Consider the following 22,852-nt stretch of genomic DNA (forward strand, 5'->3'; position numbering starts at 1 on the left):
AAGACAAATACAGCACAACATGTCTGTGAAGGTTTAAGAGAAATGAAGAAGTGGCTTGGATAAGATACGAAACCTCTTTAACATTACAGAACATGTCGTTTTGAATGCGACTAGCGACTATTAGCTAAAGCACAATATAGATATTGGAATAGAAAGCTCCATGTATATATCTCAATTCCACTCTTTACCTTTGAGATGAAACTCCAGAAAACAACACATGCTAAAGTTATTCTGTTATCCCGGCACGAGGGGAGCATCCTTGCCAGAACACAATGACTGTGCTAGATCTAATAGACCACAGGCGTCTTCTGACCACCTATAAAAATTGCTGGATTCCCCCATCAACACAGTCAGTGTTGATGGGGGAATCGGGCTATTTTTATTAGGAGGTCAGAAGACGCCCATGGTCTATTGGATCCAGCAATAGTTATTGCCCCTTCACAGAACACAAGCTCTGCCTTTCTGGAATAGACAACATCCAGCCAGGACCACTGCAGCCGCCTCTAGAGAAGCTTAATATGTGTGTTCCTCAATGAAACAAAGGACCATCTAATGCTCTCTATTTACCAGCATTTATTGAAAAGAAGTTAAACATATACTCACATAAAATAATCAGTAAAATGCTTATACTAGAACAATGTCCCTTCATATGTCCTCATATTGCTGCACTGTACATCGAACACATAACCTTCAGCCTTATCTACCAAGGCAGATCCTGTCTGTCATCACGTTAGGGGGAGGAGAACTGTAAATGCCATCGGCATTATTACTTAGTTGACTTTTCTAGTGGTGCACTTGTCTAGTGGTTGTGAGAGACACAAATTGGTGCTACAGTAGCTGGCTCTTAAGAGCCTTTATCGCTGTACCAAGGATAGATTTAATTTTTAATTTTACAAATGGATTTTTTGCCCTCTACACACATGTACTGGTAAAATATATACTACCAGTGCTAAATGCATGGACATTAAACTTGTAAAGGTAAAGTGGATTTTTACACAGAACTTCACAGCTGCTATCTAGGAATTGTTAGAGTGCTGTGATATGAAAAAGAGAGCTATACAGTGCTTACAACATCCTCTGTGTACAGTTTCTGTTAGATGGGGTAGTATAAGGAATAGCAAAGGGCCATTAACAACTAATAGCATTACTACAAAATATTACTGGTACTGCACATAGTACAAAGCATCAGGGTCAATAAACTTGGAGCTTCTGGCTAGAATATCTCTTTCCCTGATCTCTAGAATGGTCAGGGGGCTGCATGTTGTATATGACCCTTACAGACCGGTCAGCATGGCACTGACATATTTTTCCCATGCCTCTCAAGCACTGTATACACTCTATAGATAAACTGCTATAATCCTTAGCTGATTTGTTTACCTGACTCTTTAACTGTGGCATGCAGCACACATGGGTGACATATGTCACAGAGAACTAACACCCGCACTGTGTAAGCCAATATATTTCTCACTTGTTTTCCACAATCCCCACTTTACATAATGGACAATAATTGGTTACATCAGTGTGACATGGTGATGGAAGAGTGACTAATCAGTAATCTACTAAAGAGATTAGGCCACTTTCTGGAAGATCAGCTAAAGGTGCACAGAAGCAGCCCCCTAAGTTCTTCACAACACTGGCCTGTGAATGAGTCGATGCAAAAGAGTACAAAGGGCTGAGCGACCAATCTGATGAGACGCCTAAAAGACGCTGGGCGTCCAGTATGGAATGTCTTTGCAACCAATAATTCTCCATTGTATCACCTAACCTATCATAGAAATGTATATGGAGGTATGTGATTCATTGCTAGGGGCAGCGCAGACAGTTCTCATTTCAGACGCTGATGTTTGTTGTGCCTAGAAATGGAACGTTTTGTTTTGTTCTGATGTGTGTGTCCAGCAATTGATGTATAATGTACTAGAAGACACATGATAATGATTTACACAATCCAGAACAAAAACGGAGCAGCCGCTTTAAGCAAACAAAAGTTTGAAGAGGAATTCCAAACATGCATTTAAATAAATAGTTGAAATATAGGTATGTGAACTGCTTTACCCGGCAATATATTTGGAATTTTTTTCATCTAGTCTTGCAATTCTCACACCTCTGCCACACTGCATGGGCAAGCAGGTGACACTCTCATTTCCTGTGTTAATTTTGCAACTTCCTGTCAGCTCTCCATATGCAGCCTATTGACTGATAATTGTGTTAGTGGCATCACCTCTGACCAATGAGCAGGGCAGTAAAACGGGCAGCACTAATACTGAACAATAAGAATTAGTGTGATCTTCCTGGTTATGCCGCCTGGCTGGGATGCATAAATCACAAGACTGGCTGACTAGAATTAAAAATCTGTTCCTGCATTTCTTTTTACAGATAAAATGCAGAGCTTGGTGTCCTGCAGTGTGTTTTCTGCATAAAAATGCAGACAATACTTTGAGGCCAAAGTCATGTGACAGATTTCCTCCCAGAACTTTTTTTCCCCCATTTATTGGAATGAATAGGACTCCTCTCGGATCAGAATCCCAAAGTGGAAAGCATGTTTTTAACCACTTGACCTCCGGAAGATTTACCCCCCTACATGACCAGGCCATTTTTTGCGATAAGGCACTGCGTTACTTTAAAAAGAGAAGTATGGGATTTTTTTTAAACTTTACAATCAAACCTACCTAGGTGGATGCAGCATCTGTCGCCCGCCAGCTCTAAAGGTTGATCAAACACCGTCGATCACTCAGCTTTCAGAGCTCCCTGAGCAGAGAGCTGGTGGCTGTCAGTCACTGGCTCCCTGCTCTCTCCCTCCACACTCATTGGAGCTCTGAGCTGTGGAGGGGGCGGGAGCGGCCGGATATGGCTGGCCATACACTCTACAATTTTCTTATTCAATTTCCTTTAGATTTACCTTCAACTACATCGTGCAAGGGCCTGCCTGATTGCATACAAATTGAAAGGGTTTAGGTTTGACCTTATATTATATGGTTTTGGTAAATCTAAAAAGTTTACGAAAGTTGAACAAAAAAATTGTATAGTGCATGGCAAGCCTTAGGCTCTCAGCGGCTCACTGAGAGGCTGAGCCAGGTGCCGGTCCAGGCATGTTGACGAATCCCAACCATATGGTTGCGATCTTTCCTGAGCCTGGACCGCCTCTGTGGCGTCAGCTGACAGTGGACTACAGCCCGCTGTCTGCTGAAAATGGGTCACAGGAGTGCAAAACAAACTGGACTCCTGTGATCAATAGAAGAAGCACAGCCAAACGAGCTTTGGCTGTACGTCTCCTTTAACTGTCAATTGCACGGTCATGCGATGCTGTACCCAAACAAAATTGAGGTCCTTTTTTTTCCCCCATAAATAGAGCTTTCTTTTGGTGGGATTTGATATCTCTGAGTTTTTTATTTTTTGCGCTATAAACAAAAAAAACAGACAAAAGTTTAAAAACAGAAAAGACAATATTTTTTTACTTTCTACTATAAAACATATCCAATAAAAAAAATCGAATTTCTTCATCAATTTAGGTCAATATGTATTCTGCTACATATTTTTGGTAAAAAATCCCAATAAGTGTATACTGATTGGTTCCGCAAAAGTTTATAGTATCTACAAACTATGGGATATTTTTATTTATTTATCTTTTTACTAGTAATGGTGGTGAACAGCGACTTATAGCGGGACTATGATATTGTGGCAGACGTTCTGACACTTTTTGGGAACCGGTGACACTAATACAGTGATCAGGGCTAAAAATATGCACTGTCACTGTACTAATGACACTGGCTGGGAAGGGGTTAATATCAGGGGCTATCAAAGGGTTAACTGTGTGCCTAGCCTGTGTTTTTCTACACTGTGTGGTGTTTTTACTAGGGTAAAAGATGAAATTTATTCCTTTGCAGGGACACAAACTCCATTTCTTCCCTCTGTCAGAACTGCGATCTGCCTTGTTTACATATGCAGATCACAGTTCCTCTCTCTGCCTGACAACTGGCAGTAGCTGGAGGACATCGAGCACCTGGCACCCGTCCATTGGCTTACACTGTGTTTAATCAAAGCGAAAGCAAGCCGGTAGTGGGCATGTGCGCCCCATACCCGGAAGTCTGGAATCACGTATATATATATATTATATATATATATATATATATATATACGTTATTTGGTGCACAGCTGTCGCTCCGTAGAAGTAACACTGCTGTAGGGCGGTCGGCAAGTGGTTAAAGCAGGTATTTTGGTGCAGATCCCCATTGCCACCTTCCCCAAATAACTGGGGTCGGATGTCAGGGATATTAATAATAATAATGGGTCAATATATACTTTGAATTCTCTATCTGCTTCAGTTACCTGTGGCTGAAAGTCTACAGGTTCCAGTCCTCGACACTCAAACTCCACTATAGTCTTAAATTTTTCATTGTCTGCAGCCTGAGCAAAACCAAAAACAACAGCATGAAAGTAGAGTTCAGCAACAGCAGATAGTGGTACCCATCCCAAACCAAGATAGGACAGCAACATCCTGACCCTCAGGTACTTACATTGTACGGCTGCATGGAAGTGCTCAGTATATCTGTATTAAAAAAAGAAAAAAAAGGGAATTTCCAATCTTGTTAAAGTTTGCACGTAGCTGAACACCAGGCAAGCTTCTTAATATAGAGTTAAAACACATATGGGAACTGCTTAGAAGGAGGTCAGGTCCTCAACCACCACTGCAGCAGTAGGACAGCTTGATCGAGAACACACCCCTAGCTTGTTGACTGGATAAAGAAGGGAGCAGCAGCAGACTGATGAGGTAATCCCTCTGCTCCCTTCTCTTTCCTTCTGTCACCATGTTTAGGGTAAGCACAGTCTGCTTGCCTCCTGGTGCTGTCTCCTTTCTGTCTCACAATCAGAGCACCGCTTAGACACGGGAATTCAGGAGGCTGGTGTAAAGACAAAACCAGGTACTTACACTCGCTGTATTTTAAGTGAAACTAAATGCGCTGAATTAACTGTTTCCCCCAAAAAATACATCCAAGGCATGGTGATAACTGTACCTGTTACCAGTGTGCTTATATCAGCTCTTAATGGAAATTTCAAGCCCTCAAATGGCTGGTGTTATAGATGACCACATGTGCAAGCAGCATGGCAACTGCAGATGTGAAAAAGGCTAAGCCAGGCTCTGTTCTCAGCTAATTATACAAGTAAAAAAGGCGCAATACCACACCATCCTTTATTTGGTGTGCCTTTGGTCTACTATGTTGGCTTACTGCAGCTCATCTCCAGGTTACCAGATGTGATGTCAGTATATCCGGACTTGCTGCCACCTGTAGTCCTCCGCTCTTTCTCCTGTGGGAGATGTACCTGAACTCTACACTTCAGTCCTACATGTGAGTGGATATTGTTTTTTATTAATAAATATATTTGATACATACTCAGTGGCGGCCCTTTTCCTTGTTTTTTTCTGTTCTCCGCTAAAAAAGGGTAGGGGGGCTTAGTTCCACTTTAAAAAAATGATTACATTTATGTTTAAATGGAAACAAAACTGCATAGATTGGTCTTTTTATATCTGGCTGCAGTTTGTATTTAAAGTTTCAGAAAAAAATGCATTTTTGTATTGGATCCTTTTCATTTGTATTTACATACTGTACTGTATGAACATGGAGCAGCCATATTTGCTCATTACATATGCAGAATTTGCTAGCTTATAAGTGCTGCACAACGATTGCACTTTATTATTCCACTCATTCAGAGCAGATCAGCCAGAACAGAGACAATACAATCTCTTGGAAAATCGTTATAAAGCAGAGCTCCGTACACATATAAAAGACACAAAATAATCCAGCTCTGTATTCAATAACACATCAATAAAATGGACCTTTACTCATAAAGTGAAATCCTGCTGGCTCCCTCCCTCCTCCTGTCTTTTTTTTAAAGCGTAGTGTTTATTTTCTGCAATCCTTGCCTAGGCGAGGCTGATGTCCCTTTCCCAGACCTCCCGTAGTCTCCTGAAAAAGGGGACATTACATGGTCCAAGAGACTGCAGGACCATTCACAAAGCATCGCGCGGGCTCATGAATTAGCAGTGGGGAGCCAGCTGCAATTCCTTAAGAAGCTACAACCAGCTCCCATATCCAAGATGGTGGGACTGGGACCCATGGTGGTGAGAAGAACTGGCTGCAGAAAGAGACAGCGCTGGACCCCAGACACTGGTAAGTACCTGATTTTTGTAGCTGTGGACTCAAAAGAGAAATATGGTTTTTGAAAAAAAAAAATAATAATAATAATATATATACAGTGGGGACGGAAAGTATTCAGACCCCTTTATATTTTTCACTCTTTTTTATATTGCAGCCATTTGCTAAAATCGTTTAAGTTCATTTTTTTTCCTCATTAATGTACACACAGCACCCCATATTGACAGAAAAAACACAGAATTGTTGACATTTTTGCAGATTTATTAAAAAAGAAAAACTGAAATATCACATGGTCCTAAGTATTCAGACCCTTTGCTGTGACACTCATATATTTAACTCAGGTGCTGTCCATTTCTTCTGATCATCCTTGAGATGGTTCTACACCTTCATTTCAGTCCAGCTGTGTTTGATTATACTGATTGGACTTGATTAGGAAAGCCACACACCTGTCTATATAAGACCTTACAGCTCACAGTGCATGTCAGAGCAAATGAGAATCATGAGGTCAAAGGAACTGCCTGAAGAGCTCAGAGACAAAACTGTGGCAAGGCACAGATCTGGCCAAGGTTGCAAAAAAAAATCTGCTGTACTTAAGGTTCCTAAGAGCACAGTGGCCCCCATAATCCTTAAATGGAAGACGTTTGGGACGACCAGAACCCTTTCTAGAGCTGGCCGTCCGGCCAAACTGAGCTATCGGGGGAGAAGAGCCTTGGTGAGAGAGGTAAAGAAGAACCCAAAGATCACTAACTGAGCTCCAGAGATGCAGTTGGGAGATGGGAGAAAGTTGTAGAAAGTCAACCATCACTGCAGCCCTCCACCAGTCGGGGCTTCATGGCAGAGTGGCCCGACGGAAGCCTCTCCTCAGTGCAAGACACATGAAAGCCCGCATGGAGTTTGCTAAAAAAACACCTGAAGGACTCCAAGATGGTGAGAAATAAGATTCTTTGGTCTAATGAGACCAAGATAGAACTTTTTGGCCCTAATTCTAAGCGGTATGTGTGAAGAAAGCCAGGCACTGCTCATCACCTGTCCAATACAGTCCCCAGTGAAGCATGGTGGTGGCAGCATCATGCTGTGGGGGTGTTTTTCAACTGCAGGGACAGGACGACTGGTTGCAATCGAGGGAAAGATGAATGCGGCTAAGTACAGGGATATCCTGGATGAAAACCTTCTCCAGAGTGCTCAGGACCTCAGACTGGGCTGAAGGTTTACCTTCCAACAAGACAATGACCCTAAGCATACAGCTAAAATAACGAAGGAGTGGCTTCACAACAACTCAGTAATTGTTCTTGACTGAGCATCTCTGGAGAGACCTAAAAATGTCTGTCCACCAACGTTTACCATCCAACCTGACAGAACTGGAGAGGATCTGCAAGGAGGAATGGCAGAGAATCCCCAAATCCAGGTGTTAAAAACTTGTTGCATCATGGACCATGTGATATTTCAGGTTTTCTTTTTTAATAAATCTCCAAAAATGTCAACAATTCTGTGTTTTTCTGTCAATATGGGGTGCTGTGTGTACATTAATGAGGAAAAAAAATGAACTTAAATGATTTTAGCAAATGGCTGCAATATAACAAAGAGGGAAAAATTTAAGGGGGTCTGAATACTTTCCCCCCCCCTATATATATATATATATATATATATATATATATATATATATATATATATATACACACACACACACACACACACACACACACACACACACACACACAGTGTGTGCATATACAGATAGATAGATAGATAGATAGATCTCTCTCTCTCTCTATATATATATATTTTATTATATACAGTTGTGCTCATAAGTGTACATACCCTGGCAGACTTTATGATTTCTTGGCCATTTTTCAGAGAATATGAATGATAACACAAAAACTTTCCTTTCACTCATGGTTAGTGTTTGGCTGAAGCCATTTATTATCTATCAACTGTGTTTACTCTTTTTAAATCATAATTGCAACAGAAACTACCCAAATGACTCTGATCAAAGTTTACATACCCCAGTTCTTAATACTGTGTCTTACCCCCTTTAACATCAATGACAGCTTGAAGTCTTTTTTGTAGTATTTGTGGATGAGGCTCTTTATCTTCTCAGATTGTAAAAAGCTGCCCATTCCTCTTGGCAAAAAGCCTCCAGTTCCTGAAAATTCTTGGGCTGTCTTGCATGAACTGCACGTCAGAGATCTTTCCAGAGTGGCTCAATGATATTGAAGTCAGGAGACTGAGATGGTCACTCCAGAACCTTCCCTTTATTCTGCTGTAGCCAATGACAGGTCGACTTTGTCTTGTGTTTTGGATCATTGTCATGTTGGAATGTCCAAGTACGTCCCATGCGCAGCTTCCTGGCTGATGAATACAAATGTTCCTCCAGTATTTTTTGATAAAATACGGCATTCATCTTGCCATCAATTTTGACCAAATTTCCTGTGCCTTTGTAGCTCACACATCCCCAAAACATAAGCGATCCACCTCCGTGTTTCACAGTAGGATTAGTGTACCTTTCTCCAAATATAGTGTTTATAGTTGTGGCCAAAAAGCTAAATTTTGGTCTCATCACTCCAAATGACTTTGTGCCAGAAGGTTTGAGGCTTGTCACTGTGCTGTTTGGCGTATTGGATACTTTGTGGCATTTGCATATTAAGAGCTTTCTTCTGGCAACTCGACCATGCAGCCCATCTTTCTTCAAGTGCCTCCTTACTGTGCATCTTGAAACAGCCACACCACATGTTTTCAGAGAGTCCTGTATTTCATCTGAAGTTATTTGTGGGTTTTTCTTTGCATGCCGAACAATTTTCCTGGCAGTTGTGGCTGAAATTTTAGTTGGTCTACCTGACCGTGGTTTGGTTTCAACAGAACCCCTCATTTTTCACTTCTTGATTAGAGCTTGAACACTGCTGATTGGCATTCTCAATTCCTTGGATATCTTTTTATATCCCTTTCCTGTTTTATACAGTTCAACTACCTTTTCCCGCAGATACTTTAACAATTCTTACGCTTTCCCCATGACTCAGAATCCAGAAACGTCACTGCAGCACTGGATGAAAGATGCAAGGGTCTGTTAGAAGTCCAGATGGTTACCTTTAATAGCCATTCAAACCCCTTTGTGTCAACTTGTGTGCATGTTATCAGGCCAAAATCACCAGGGTATGTAAACTTTTGATCAGGGTCATTTGGGTAGTTTCTGTTGCGATTATGATTTAAAAAGAGTAAACACAGATGATTGATAGTAAATGGCTTCAGCCAAATGCTAACCATGAGTGAAAGAAAAGTTTTTGTGTTATCATTCATATTCTCTGAAAAATGGCCAAGAAATCATAAATTCTGCCAGGGTATGTAAACTGTAATATATATAAAATCTCCATGCTCATCTAGGTGGATGCAGCTTTGACCCAATGCTGCATCTAACCCCCCGCCGCCTTTAAACTGAGAATTAAGCAATCAAAGACCACTGATTGCTCAGTTCTCCATCTTCAGTGAGCAGAAAGCCAGTGACTGTCAGTATTGGGGGGGTGGAGGCTGCTGCACACAGAAGGTTCTTTACCTTTAAAACCTTCACCCTTTAGAACCACTTTAAGCTTTAAAGGGGTTGTAACGACAGAAGGTTTTTTTTTTATCTTAATGCTATGCTCTAAGATAAAAAGCCTTCTGTGCGCCCCCTTAGCCCCTCCAATACTTACCTGAGGTCTCTCTAGCTCCAGTGATGTTGCAGGAGGCCATCCGGGACTCCCCTTCTCATTAGCCGAGACAGCAGTGAGGCACATCTGGCTCCCACCAGCTTTTAAAGTCAGTCAGCCAATGAGAATAGAAAGGGGGCGTGGCAGGGCTGCAGCTCCGTGTCTGAATGAACACAGGGAGCTGTGACTCGGCTCGGGTGCCCCCATAGCAAGCTGCTTGCTGTGGGGGCATTTAACGGGGGGGGGGGGGGCAGAAGAGCCGAAGAGGGACCTGAGAAGAGGAGGATCTGGGCCACTCTGTGCAAATCCACTGCAACAGAGCAGGTAAGCATAACATGTTTGTTATTTTTAATTTACAATCACTTTAAGTCAGCAGTAATTGCATGTTAATTGCACTGACAATAAGGGGAAAATGATGGACATTTGTAAGACAAGCATATAACAATAACAAACTCACCCCAAAATGCCTTCCTTCTAAATGTTAAAATAACTCAAATGTATCTCATAAAAATGTACTCTCTTCCTTTGAAGACACTTATCCCCCCCTCCTCCCAGTTCTTAGGATGTAGTGTGTAATAACTCACCTATAGAGTTTTCCCGGGAGCACAGCTTACACTTCTGCACCATGCTGGCACTACCTCTGCCACCTTTCAGAGGGGTACTGTCCTGCAGGTGACAGCATGGAAAGTCTCATTGACACCAGCAAAGTAATGTCCTATAAAAAATCCTATTCTTTAATCACATAGACATACTGCAAGAAGGAAGAGCAGTTATAACCCAATCAGGTCACTTCCATAGAAGGAAATCATCCTTCAAGCTGCATTCAGAAATGGTCTACTCTAATGCAATCTGTTCCTCAGCATTCAGAACTGGCCATTAGAAAATAATTACAAACACATGAAATAATGCATTTTGTGCAGGAATGCCTGGTTGCGACCCATGGCACACAACACAAACGCTGTTTTTATTTGAACGACTTGACCTCCGGAACGTTTTACCCCCTTCATGACCAGGGCATTTTTGGCTATTTAGCACTGTGCTACTTTAATTGGCAATTGTGCAGTCATGCAACACTGTACCCAAATTAAATTTATTTTAAATTCATTTAAATTTTTTTTTACACAAATAGAGCTTTCTTTTAGTGGTATTTGATCACCACTGGGTTTTAAAATTTTTATTAAACGTTTAGCTGCGTTTCGTTTAACGCTTTAAAACGCAAACGCAGCATGTAAATGCGGCAAAACGGACGTTTTAAACGTCAGTTACAATCCGTCAAGTTAAATCGTTCAGGAGGTTTTAAAACGCCCCGTGTACATGAAGCCTAAAGCCTCGTACACACGATCGGATTTTTGGCAGGGAATTGTGTGATGACAGACTGTTTGCCTAAAATCTGACCGTTAGTACGCTCCTTCAGACAATTGTTGTCCAACTTTCCACCAACAAATGTTGGATGGCAGGCTAGTATATTTTCGGCGGGCAGAGGTCTGTTGTCAGATTTTCGTATTGTGTGTCTGTCTGTCACACAAAAGTCCAAAGTACAAACACGCATGCTCAGAATCAATGCTCACCAAACAACACATTTGCAGAAGGTGCCCAAAGGGTGGCGCTTAAGAGCTGAAATTCCTCATAGTACGTCACTACGTTCGTGTTTGTTGGCCGACAATTGTGTGCCATTAGTATGCAAGACAAGTTCCTGGCACACGCCCTTAGAACAAAAGTCTGACGCTCTGTTGGCCAACAATACGATCGTGTGCACGAGGCTTAAGACTAATGCCGCGTACACGCGGTCGGATTTTCCGACGGGAAATGTTGGAAGTGAGCTTGTTGTCGGAAAGTCCGACCGTGTGTATGCTCCATTGAACATTTGCTGTCAGACTTTCCGCCAACAAATGTTTGATAGCAGGTTCTCAAATTTTCCGGCAACAAAACTTTGCTGTCGGAAAGTCTGATCGTGTGTACACAAGTCCGTCGTGCAAAAGTTCCACGCATCAAGCAGGAGCCACACTGGCTACTGAACTTCCTTTTTCTCAGTTCGTCGTACGTCTTGTATGTCACCGCGTTCCCACGTTCGTAATTGTTGGCCAACATTTTTGTGACCGTATCTATGCAAGGCAAGTTTGAGTCGACAAACTTTGAAGTTTTGGTGTGTACGCGGCATAAGACTAAAACTAAATCAAAATTTGCTACCAAAATTAACACTAGCTGCAACCTGCTGACAAACTCTTGCTGTGTCCAATCACAGCAAAGATCAACAGGGGCCCCACACACCTGCCTCTAAACCAGGAAGTTTACCGCAGCGTATGGGTACGTTGTGATGCCTGGGGCTGCTGCCTGCCAGCAATAAATGTACTGCTGGCACTCAGCAAGTAGTTAAATACCCACATATGTACACTGCGCCTACAAATCCATGCGATAAAGCAGGTTACTTAAGGCTTGTTCCCACTATGTGTGATGAGCTGCATTTTGCATCATTGGATAAACACAGGTCACTGCTACGGTACATAGAATACATTTGTTTTCTCTGTGCACTGAAGTGCTGAAAAATACAACAGTGCGTTGAACACGCAGTTTGTTAAAGAGCTGAGAATGCAACATGTCTGCATTTTTCCACACCGCATGTCAATGTGCTGCTATGCAGTGACACTTCAAATAAAGATGAAAAAAATAAAAAAGAAGCGCGCATTACGCCGCACCCCCCCCCCCCCCCGTTGGAGACCGTACTACACAAGCCCGGACTGTGAAAATCTGTGTTTTATGGTGCAGACTAGTGTGAGCCTAGCCTTATGGAATGCTCTGCCTCAGAAGGTAAAGGGGGTCTGAAAAATGTGCTCCATGTATGCAAATATATTGGCTCTCAGTGAACCATGGCAGCACATTGGTTGGAGGCTGATGGTGCTCTTTCCCCATTCTCAGAATGTGACCAACACTCACTGACAGATCATTTGCATCTTCAGAGAAGTAACTGTGTATGTAGCTGTCCCGGAACAATTATTAGATATGTATAAGTTGTATAACTCACCATTAGCGTTATGTACTGCCATTTGTCTGACACCTCTCCGCAGTTCCCACACTTCAGCTACGAGAGGAAAGAAAAAAAGAAATGTTTGCATCTGTAAATGGTAAAGTTCAATGCAGAGTCTGTGATTATTACTGTATAAATACTGTATTTTTTGGCGTATAACACGCACTTTTCACCCTAAAAATCGGGTGCAAATAGCGTGTGCGTGTTATATGCCGATACTTCAATTTTAGCTGCCTTGAAGGGGACAGGGAGGGGGGTGGGGGGACGAGCGCACTCAGATTACATACAGTGAGAATCTCCTGTTTACTTGGCGGTCTCTGTAATAGGAAGTCCCGTCTCCTGGGCCACCATTGGACCACTGTTCTGTCTATCATAGGAGATTCTCACTGTATGTAATCTGACGGCATTTGTCCTGCCCCCCTCTTTGTCCCCTCTGGGCTGCAGATGGGCATCAATCAGGGTGCACTGATGGCAATGTTGAGGCTGCTGCATTGATGGCACTTGTGAGGCTGCAGATGGGCATTGATGGCAATGGTGAGGCTGCAGATGGGCACTGACCCTTATGATACTTCTACAGAGATGTGGACCAGTCAAGAAACTAAAACCCACCCCTTATTTAAAAAAAAAAAAAAAACACACACAACATTTTTACATAAGTGTAGGCACTGAAGGGTGTTTGAACTCCTGAAATAATTTACAATTGACATCAAAATAACTTGAGGATCCCTCGACTTTAACCCGTAGGAATTCCCTAAGGGTAATAAAGAGTAGTCATGCCATCACATTGAGTTCTATTGTGCAATGCTCCACACTTCCTCACCCTAAGCTGAAAAGGGATCACAGAAGGTCATCTAAGGTCTCCTTTATAAAGGACTAGTCTATCTGGAAGAGGAGAGAGGGCAGCCCCTAGTGGCTGACCCAAAGAATGAAAAAAATCAGCAAGCGGGAAAAAAAAAAAAAAAAAAAAAAAAAAAAAATCAAAAAATCTAAGCAAATCTAAACCCAAAAACAAATACGGTACGTATTATATTGCAGCTTACCAGTCTTTAGATGCGGTGGCTGCATTCATTTTTACTTTTCATGCTAAGCACATTTTCAGCAAGTACAGAAAATACCTGTTGAGCTTGCCAAAAATGCAGGGTCCTTGTTTCTTCCCATGGGCTGAAATGATATATCAAACAATTTTATTTTTCATTTCAAGCTATCTTCTGTACACCTGCAAACTATCCCCATGTAATGAAGATAAAGGGAGGAAGACATGTTGGCAGCCCTGTCCTGGTGTGGCAACCATGATACAGTGGAGTGAGTGAGCGTTGTTACCTTAGTACATGAAGTGTGATATTTACAGGATTACCAGGTGAAGTAATACATACATTTTTGCACTATTCACTATTGAAGCTCCATGTAGGATCGATATTGTAGCAGATTCAGATCTCTTTTTTGCATGTTTATTTGAAGTTTAAAAAAAAAGATTTGTTCCTTGACAGGTGTACCTTATAATTGATAGTTATTGGTTTTGCGTTTGCACTGTAACTTTATTTAAAGTGGATGTAAACCCCATTCATGAAATCTGACCTGGGCATATCCATCTGTTGTGTTTACTTATCTCTCCAAAGCCCTGTGCCCGGTCTTTCTGCTGCTCCTTTTCTTTGTTATCAGCATTATAACTTCTGACAAGTTCTCAGACAAAAGATAACAGCAGCTGAAAATTTGTGTTGGGGAGGTAACTTAGAGATAGATTAGCATAGAGCTTGTCTATTCACGGTACAGCTCTGCAAGTTTCTTTGTTCCTCTGCCTATCTGGAGGGTGTGTGCCTTTCCTCCAATCAGCTGTCGCAGAGTGTATGCCCAGACTCCCCTCCCACTGCTGAAAGAGGAAGAAACATTTGTAACATGATGTACACTTTCTAAAGAATATAGAAAGGGAAAGACAGCAGATATAAATGTACAACTTGCTATTTCTTGTCTGGTAAAAAGCCTAGGCTTATGACATCATGCACAGCTCTCCCCCTCACTCTCGTGAGAGTTTGCCAGGAAGGGAGGGGAGATGAATCATAAGAGGGCCAATGAGAGCTGCAGAGCTGGAGGTGTGCCCTTTGTGTGTCTGTAAATCCAGGAAATGAACAGGTAGCAGCTTCAGCTGCCCACAGTTAAAATGGCTGCAGCCAGACTCAGTGGAGGGAGATTTCTGTAGCATATTTGGCAAGTACAGAATCACAGTATATATAAAATAATATGCAAAGTGGTTGGAGGGAAGCTTCAGAATGGCACAAATTATGTGAGCAGACTGCAGTTCTTCTTAAGTTTGAAGGTCTCATTACAAATCTATTAGGTCTAAAGAAGGTCCACAACACATTTAACTGCTAGAAATTTGATGGTGTTATAGTATTTATTAGGCACATTTAAATCCATTCCACTATATTACACACTGATTTTTAGCGTGGTCATTATTTTATTGAAATTTGCTGATTTTATTAAATTAGATCTTTTATCTGTAGCGCAGATTCTTCACATCTACATGAGACAAATTCACATTTCATGTGGAATGAAACATTGTTTCAATGAGCTGTGGGGGGGGGGGGGACTAAAAAAATTGTCCATGGGTGTGAGTCAAGAGAGAACGCAAGAGAACGCACCTCCACATCTGTCTCACTAATTTTAAAAGAATTAACAGGCTACATTTTCAAGGTACTGGTCTATCCAGGAAACCTGCAACTTCAATACCAAAAGGAATTTGGCCTGGTGATGCAGTACTGTATTACATTTCTAGATAGGCGACACCAATATCTGTATTCTCTCACCTTCAGAAACCAGCGGAAGTCATCTCCTACTGGCCGGAGCCGGGTGATGTTCTCAAGATTGGCCTTGAGCTGTAGTGCAAATTTCTACATGAAGGAAAAAGATAAAGAAAGTATGACGGTATTTGCATAGACACAGCAGAGAGGCTATTTCCATCTTTGATAGAAGCTGGAGAGTTATAATTCTGATGATCACTTCCCAAGAACTCTACTGAGAACTCACTTCATGATCAAATTCCTGGATTTTTAGTTCATTTTATATTTTGAAGAATGACACAAGAGTGGAGGGGGCACCTGAAAACACTTCTTGCAGTAAGTTATATCACCTGTGATTTGTTTTAACCTTATGCTTACCATGTAAGGCATATGTGTTTTATGGCAAGGCAGGTGGGCCCTAAAGTGGTTGTAAAGGCAGAAGGTTTTTTTATCTTAATGGATTCTATGCATTAAGATAAAAAGCCTCCTGAGTGCAGCAGCCCCCCCTCTCTATCCAGCGTTGTGCACGAGTGCCTCGGCCATCCTGGACTCTCCCTCTTGATTTATAAACAATCTTCAAAAAATGTGTAGCGCCAAAAAAATTATATATGACATACAGTGATAAAGGTGAAAAAAATATAGCCCAAAAAAATGTTATATAAAGTCCTTTCAGCAGAACCATAAAGGCTCATGCTCGACGTGTTTTGTCCAATAGGACGTTAACAAGAGGTCTTGATAACGTCTTATTGGATGAAACCTGTTGAAAAGGAGATTCTAGTGCTGACGTCACGCCGCTGTCCGATTCCAGGTTGGCAGCAGCATTGAATGTAAGGATTGTTTGTTACATTCTGGCTGTTAATGTGGATAAAACTGAAATAAAGCTACTGCACTATGAGGATTTTATCTGGCACAAAATGCATGCAAAGTGCGCGTCAAATGAATGTAAACATGCGGTCAAAAACGCAGTTATGTGCAGTTTCTGGCAGGGTGGATTTGATTTAAATCACTGGTAAAAAGGCTTGATTTAAATCAACTCGATTTTAAATCATAATTTTTAAAGAGCAACTGTCATCTCTGTCAGTGGCTCCTCCTCTGACCCGCTGTTGACTCATCGACAGTCCTATTCACTTTAATAGGACGGCTGGTGATGCGGCAGTGACACAACAAGGTGAGGGACGTGGCGGCAGCAGTTGAGTGGATTCCGCTAACAGGCGCTGCCATTATGGATCTGAAATGACAGGTGCTCTTTAAATGTAAGGACTTATTCTTGCTGGTAATTAGAATCTTTAATATTTGCAAACAAACCTAAGGTTTCCTATTTAGAATAATAAGCTGTCAGGTTAGTAAAACAAAGATATCAGAACCAATTCAATCATACAGTTTGTAGTGTACATAGATTTGAAAAACAATGGGATAAAGGAATATACCTGAACTTTGTTTTATCTGATGGTTACTGTGAAATTGTGTGAATGCATCAATGCAGTGCATGTTATCTCAGCTTGCAGTGCTTGGATTCATTGAATGAGTTTACTAAAAATTTTAATATTGCAGAATATACAACCTCATGCTACATAACTAAGCTCCAATATATGCTGAATAAACTAAATTATTAATGTATCTTAAATAGAAAACTATCTTTAGATTGATTTTTACTCCAAAAGCATTTTATTAAAATAAATTTGATAACAATTGATTTAAATCAGAAAAATACGATTTTTTTTAAAAATCATTGATTTATAGCTACCCTGGTTTCTGGTGTGAATGGGCCCTTAGAAGCACCATAGCAGTGCTTTATGGTTATGATAAACCCTGTTAACTGTCACTTTGAAGTAGAACTATACCCTACTATCCTTTTTAGCCAAACAACTTGCCATCTTGGCCTCTGATCTGCAACTGCCATGATTCTGTACATCGGTTATGACACCAACCATTTGATGGTTTGACAGTTGAAGGCACAACCAATGTGACAATTACATTCCCGGAGTGCACCATGAATGTAACTGTTTTTTTAAACTGTTATTGATGGTTTTAGTTCCGCTTTACCTGGACAGATTGGTCTTTTACAGTTAATGGAAAAAAATAAAAGATTTACTGGCAGGATCAACAAATGATAGAACTATGTTACTGGGGGAATCATAGAAATGAACATTGCAGCGTTAATGCTACTGACAGACTGTATCATATATGTCATTTTTTTTTATTTGGCACCATAGTTCCACTTTAACTGCTTCAATACTGGGCACTTTTCCTGCCCAGGCCAATTTTCAAGCTTTCAGTGCTCTCGCATTTTGAATGACAATTGCGCCGTCATGCAGCACTGTACCCAAATTTATTTTTTATAATTTTTTTTCACACAAATAGAGCTTTCTTTTGGTGGCATTTAATCAGTGCTAGGTTTTTTTTAGTTTTTGCTAAGAAAAATGAAAAAAATAAAAATAAAATGAAAATGGAAAAAAAAAAAAAAAAAAGTTTTTCTTAGTTTCTGTCAGAAAATTTGGTAAATAAGTAATTTTTCTCCTTCACTGATGTCTGCTGATAGGCGGCTTGGTTTGGTGGCACTGAAAGGCAGAGCTGGGCACTGTTGGGGCTGCAGTGATGATCATTGCCCTGATTATTTGTACATGTCTCCCCTGTGAGGAAATGCCACTGATTGGCTCTCCTTTCCTCACACTCTGTCAGTGTGAGGCGAGGAGAGCTGATAACTGGCATTTCCTTGTTTACATGTGATCAGTTGTGACTGGACAAAGCTGATCACATGGGTAAAGAGCTGCGTGATCGGCTCTTTACCGAGATCAGGGTCGCGTCGTGGCCGCGCAAGCGCGGTGAGACTGGGGCGACGTCAAATGACATTGTCCCAGAACAAGAGAGCTCCCTGCCCGCCGTCATTTGTCTATATGGCGGGCGGGAGGTGACTAAACATTTGCTGTATTACAAACATGAATGGCAGCGAATAAAGCACAGAGAATTTTAGCTGTGCTCACCGGTGTTATTGTGATGCTTCTGTGTCTGGATTCTTGCTAAGGATGAGCTCAGGCGTGTTCGCAAACAGCATGTGTAGAGCCCGCCAGGAAGTCAGAACTGCACAGCGCTAATCGCAAGTAGTGAGACATTTCCTGATCTCTGCAGCCGCGCATCGGGACAATGTCTCACTGCTTGTGATTAGCGCTCCGCAGTGCCGACTTCCTGGCGGGCTCTACACATGCTGTTTGCGAACACGCCTGAGCTCATCCTTAATTCTTGCACCCGCTCCTGTCCACATGTCAGATTTTTACATGTGACTGTGTCCATGCAGTCTCTGCATCCACTTCTATGGGCCGCCTGCATGCAGCTCCAAGGTAGATGCAGATGCAGCTAAAAGCGGCTCAGCATGGCGGACGGGTCTCAGCATCCATCTGAATGAGTCCATATAGCGAGGACCAGTCTGCCCAATGGCTTAGTAGTTATCGTGTATACACACACACCACTTGTATACATGCAGCTGCGGGCAGAGAATGCCTTCTCCGCCTATGATTGGCTGTTGGCTTTGACAGCTTCCTGGCAGGATCGCTCATGTCATTTCAGACGTGTGTCCTAACACAGCTGAGCTCATCTCTAGTCCCCAGTTTGTATCCCAACCAGGATGATGTCTGCATGGAGTATGCATGGTACGTCTGTACTTGCATGGGTGTCCCCTGAGTGTTCCGGTTTCCTCCCACACTCCAGACATGATAGCAGGTTGTCTCCTGTCAATGTGCCCCTAGTATGTGTATGCAAGATATTGACCTTAGATTGTAAGCTCCTGAGGGCAGGGACTACATATTATGTGTGAAGTGCTGTGAAAACTGTCATAATGCAATTTATATACCTATGAATACTACTATTATTACTACTACTATCATTGCCTGGCTGTCTTCCTGCACTGCAACCAGCAGAGCCCCATGCATGTCATTCTATGTGTAGTCACTGACTCCAATAGTCAAAGCTGTGAGCAATGCACACCATTGTCTGCTCTATTATACATTTACTGGACAGAAGAATTGTGTGCCATGTCACTGCCAGCATGCAATACCTCAACCATTACTTTTTAGAGCAGAACTGCTCGAGAACTTACCACCATGACGTCACTAATCACTTCCTTTACAGCACGTCGCACAGTCAGCTCTATACTGAGGATGGATTTAGTAGAGTCACGTGTCTGAGATGCACAGCCCCAAACACGGCAAATGTTAGGGGAGATCGCCATCTAGTGGCGGCATCTGGGAACAGTCACACATCTCCAGCAGAGAGAGAAAATCTACAACTTTGATTCTGCTTTATTATTATTATGCAGGATGCACTTCTGGGCCAGTTCATACCACATGCAGTCTGGTGCATTTTTTTTTCTGCATCAAAAACGCATAGAAAGTAGTTTATGTGGTTTCCAATGGCATAGTTCACATTTTTCCTGCACTGGACTGTACTGGAATGCTGTAAAACGCATAAAAAATTCACTGGACCTCACATTATTTAAAGCGGTTGAATACCCCGCTTGTAAATTTTTACCAACAGGTAAGCCTATAATAAGGCTTACCTGTAGGTAAAATGAATATCTCCTAAACCTGTACAGTTTAGGAGACTATCACCTTTCATTCAGCCGCTGGCGTCAGTGGCGCATGCGCTCTGAAGGTCTGGCAGATGTTGCCGGACCTTGTCCTGAAAAGAGGACTCCCGCACGGCGGTGTGGGCGCTTCGTTCTAAGGTAAGTATTTCATAATGAGCTAGTATGCGGTGCTAGTATGCCTTTGCCTTACAGGTTTTTTTTTTTTAGGGCATACAACCGTTTTAAGGTTACGAAAAAAGAGGGGTGATGCACTGGACTGCATCAAAAATATGTCAACAACACGCATGCAGAAAAGCATCTGGAACGCATCCGGACTGCGTTTCTATGGTGTGAACTGGCCCTTCTTTATTTATTTTTTTCTGGAACTGGAAAGCCCTGGAACTGACCGCACTGGTGTGAACTATGCCATTGGAAATCATATAACCTACTATCCATGCATTTTTGATACAGAAAAAAACGCACTGGACTGCATGTCGTGTTGACTGGCGCTAAGGCTAAAAAAAAGGCACAAGGCCACCCAATTAGAACCTGTAACTGGGGAAGGGAGTTCCACATTTTTACTGCTCTAACAGTAAAGAGTAATTTCCTGAATCTAAGTTCTCTCCTGTCTTTTGAACTTTCCCACTTTAGGCTCTGATCTTTGCAAAGAAATGTACTAAAGTGTAGTTATAGCCATTTGTTTTAACCTTCCAGGCGATTTTAATGCTGTTTGTGCCCATTGGGGACAGTTCCCTCAAGTCCTGTCCCAGATACACAACAAGAAGTTAGAGGAAATCTCCCAAAGTGAGGCCAATTCCCCTCTTAGACAGTTTTCCGTCATTGGTGCAAGTGGGATTAATAGTGCCCCATCGTTGGTGTCAGTGGAAGGAATAGTGCCCCATTTTTGGTCTCAGTGGGAGGAGTAGTACTCCATTGTTGGTGTCAGTGGAGGAAGCGTGCCCCGTCAGTGTTAGTTGAAGGAAAAGTGTCACATAATTGTTGTCAGTGGAAGGAATAGTGCCCCATTGTTGGTATCAGTGGGAGAAATAGTGCCCCATTGTTTGTATCAGTGGAAGGAATAGAGCCCCATTGTTGGTATCATTAAGAGAAATAGTGTACCATTGTTGGTGTCAGTGGGAGGAATAGTGCCCACTTGTTGGTATAAGTGGAAGGAGTAGTGCCCCATTGTTGGTATCAGTGGGAGGAGTATTGCCCCATTGCTGGTATCAGTGGAAGGAGTAGTGCCCCATTGCTGGTGTCAATGGGAGAGGTAGTGCCCCATTGTTGGTGTAAGTGGGAGGAATAATGCCCCAAGGGCCATATAAAGGCAAACAAATGGCTGCATCTGGCCTGCAGGCCACAGTTTGGAGACAATTGGTCTAACCCCTCACTCTATCCAAAGAGCACCTCTAAAATACCTCTATAACACAACACAATGGTGGTTTATAAAGCCACAGTAGATCATGTGCTCACAATAATTTTGCCCAGGTCTGCTGACATCTTCATAGTACACGATGTATAGGATATGCACAGGAGGCACATGGTTGTGTTATCTGTGATTGGGCATCTAAATCCAGGAAGTAGATGCCAGCATAAGATGACCTTGATACCATGAAGCCGCTGGCACATGGAAGAGGCTTAAAAAAGGATTTTACAGGTAAACCGAAAATCATAAATTGCTGGACCTAACATACCAATTTGTGTGAGAATACATTACTTCCATTTTCCTCTGCACTATATACAGTATCCTCTGAAAAGATGGTGCAGTGCCCAAAAAAAACTTTAATTCTTGGAGTACATTACAGGACATAAAGAAATTAGTTTTCATGAATACTTGGGTTATGCTGCCACCTTCAGGTAAATGGCCATTGGCCAAAACCAAGGCATAACCCCCCCCCCAGCTCAGCTACACCTCAGTTTTCAGCTAGTGTCCTTAGGTGATGGATGTGCTTCCTTGTGTCTCTCTGAAGATCTTTCGTGAGCTTTGTTTCCCATAAATCCTGCCCTGTTCCTTACAGTCCTGGTGGGCTTTATCCGGATAGGTCATTATGGCCAGCAGACCAAAAGGACTGCACCCAGACAGCATAATGGAGTGTGGATAGCCTGTAACCTCTGCTGGTTGGCTCTGGATCCTGCAGGCGACCTCCGGCGTAAGGTGCATTTTGCTGGCAGGGCATTATGCCGGTCCAGGGCGGTAATCCCCCTAGAGGGGGTGGGGAGATTCCAAGTCCCTGAAGGCACTGCAGGGCATGTCCACTATGATAGGTAAGGGATGATCCTGCTGGCCTTGCAGCTGGACTGGTGAGTGCCTCTATTTGTGGATCTATGAGGCAGCTTCCCCTGAGTATTTACTGTGATCCATCAGTGTGCATAACCTTCTATCCATCCTTGTAGCTGCAGTTTTTCAGCTCTTCATAACAGCTAACTGAGGGGGTGATACCGCAGCTTCCTGCTGATTGCAAAGGTGAAAGAACCAATCCCCAGTCACCCTTTAGACATGCATGTTTCAGGGAGGGAGCTGGCCACTGAATGATGCAGACTTTAGCTGTGCAGTCTGCCCATCAGTTGCTTTCACTGGCTTCCCCTACCCCACCGTGTAAAATTCAAAATGCTAACCATAACATACAAGGCCATTCACAACATCGCCCCCATCTACATCACCAACCTCATCT

At 42.3% G+C, this 22,852-nt stretch overlaps 1 protein-coding gene across 1 annotated transcript in view; it reads right to left on the reverse strand.

The window, feature by feature from the left end:
- The window catches only part of CZIB (CXXC motif containing zinc binding protein), a 32,345-nt gene extending 12,516 nt beyond the window's left edge, over positions 1 to 19,829 (reverse strand). The window contains exons 1-6 of the mRNA XM_073593518.1: positions 19,713 to 19,829; positions 15,650 to 15,733; positions 12,846 to 12,902; positions 10,411 to 10,492; positions 4,512 to 4,543; positions 4,324 to 4,401 (exon numbers count right to left, since the gene is read on the reverse strand). Of these exons, the coding sequence (XP_073449619.1) occupies positions 4,324 to 4,401; positions 4,512 to 4,543; positions 10,411 to 10,492; positions 12,846 to 12,902; positions 15,650 to 15,733; positions 19,713 to 19,718 (339 nt within the window). The 5' untranslated portion in view covers positions 19,719 to 19,829. The remainder of the gene's footprint in view (positions 1 to 4,323; positions 4,402 to 4,511; positions 4,544 to 10,410; positions 10,493 to 12,845; positions 12,903 to 15,649; positions 15,734 to 19,712) is intronic.
- Between the last annotated feature and the right edge of the window lie 3,023 nt (positions 19,830 to 22,852).

The sequence above is a fragment of the Aquarana catesbeiana genome, linkage group LG07 (assembly GCF_042186555.1).
Source record: "Aquarana catesbeiana isolate 2022-GZ linkage group LG07, ASM4218655v1, whole genome shotgun sequence".
Lineage (NCBI taxonomy): Eukaryota > Metazoa > Chordata > Amphibia > Anura > Ranidae > Aquarana > Aquarana catesbeiana.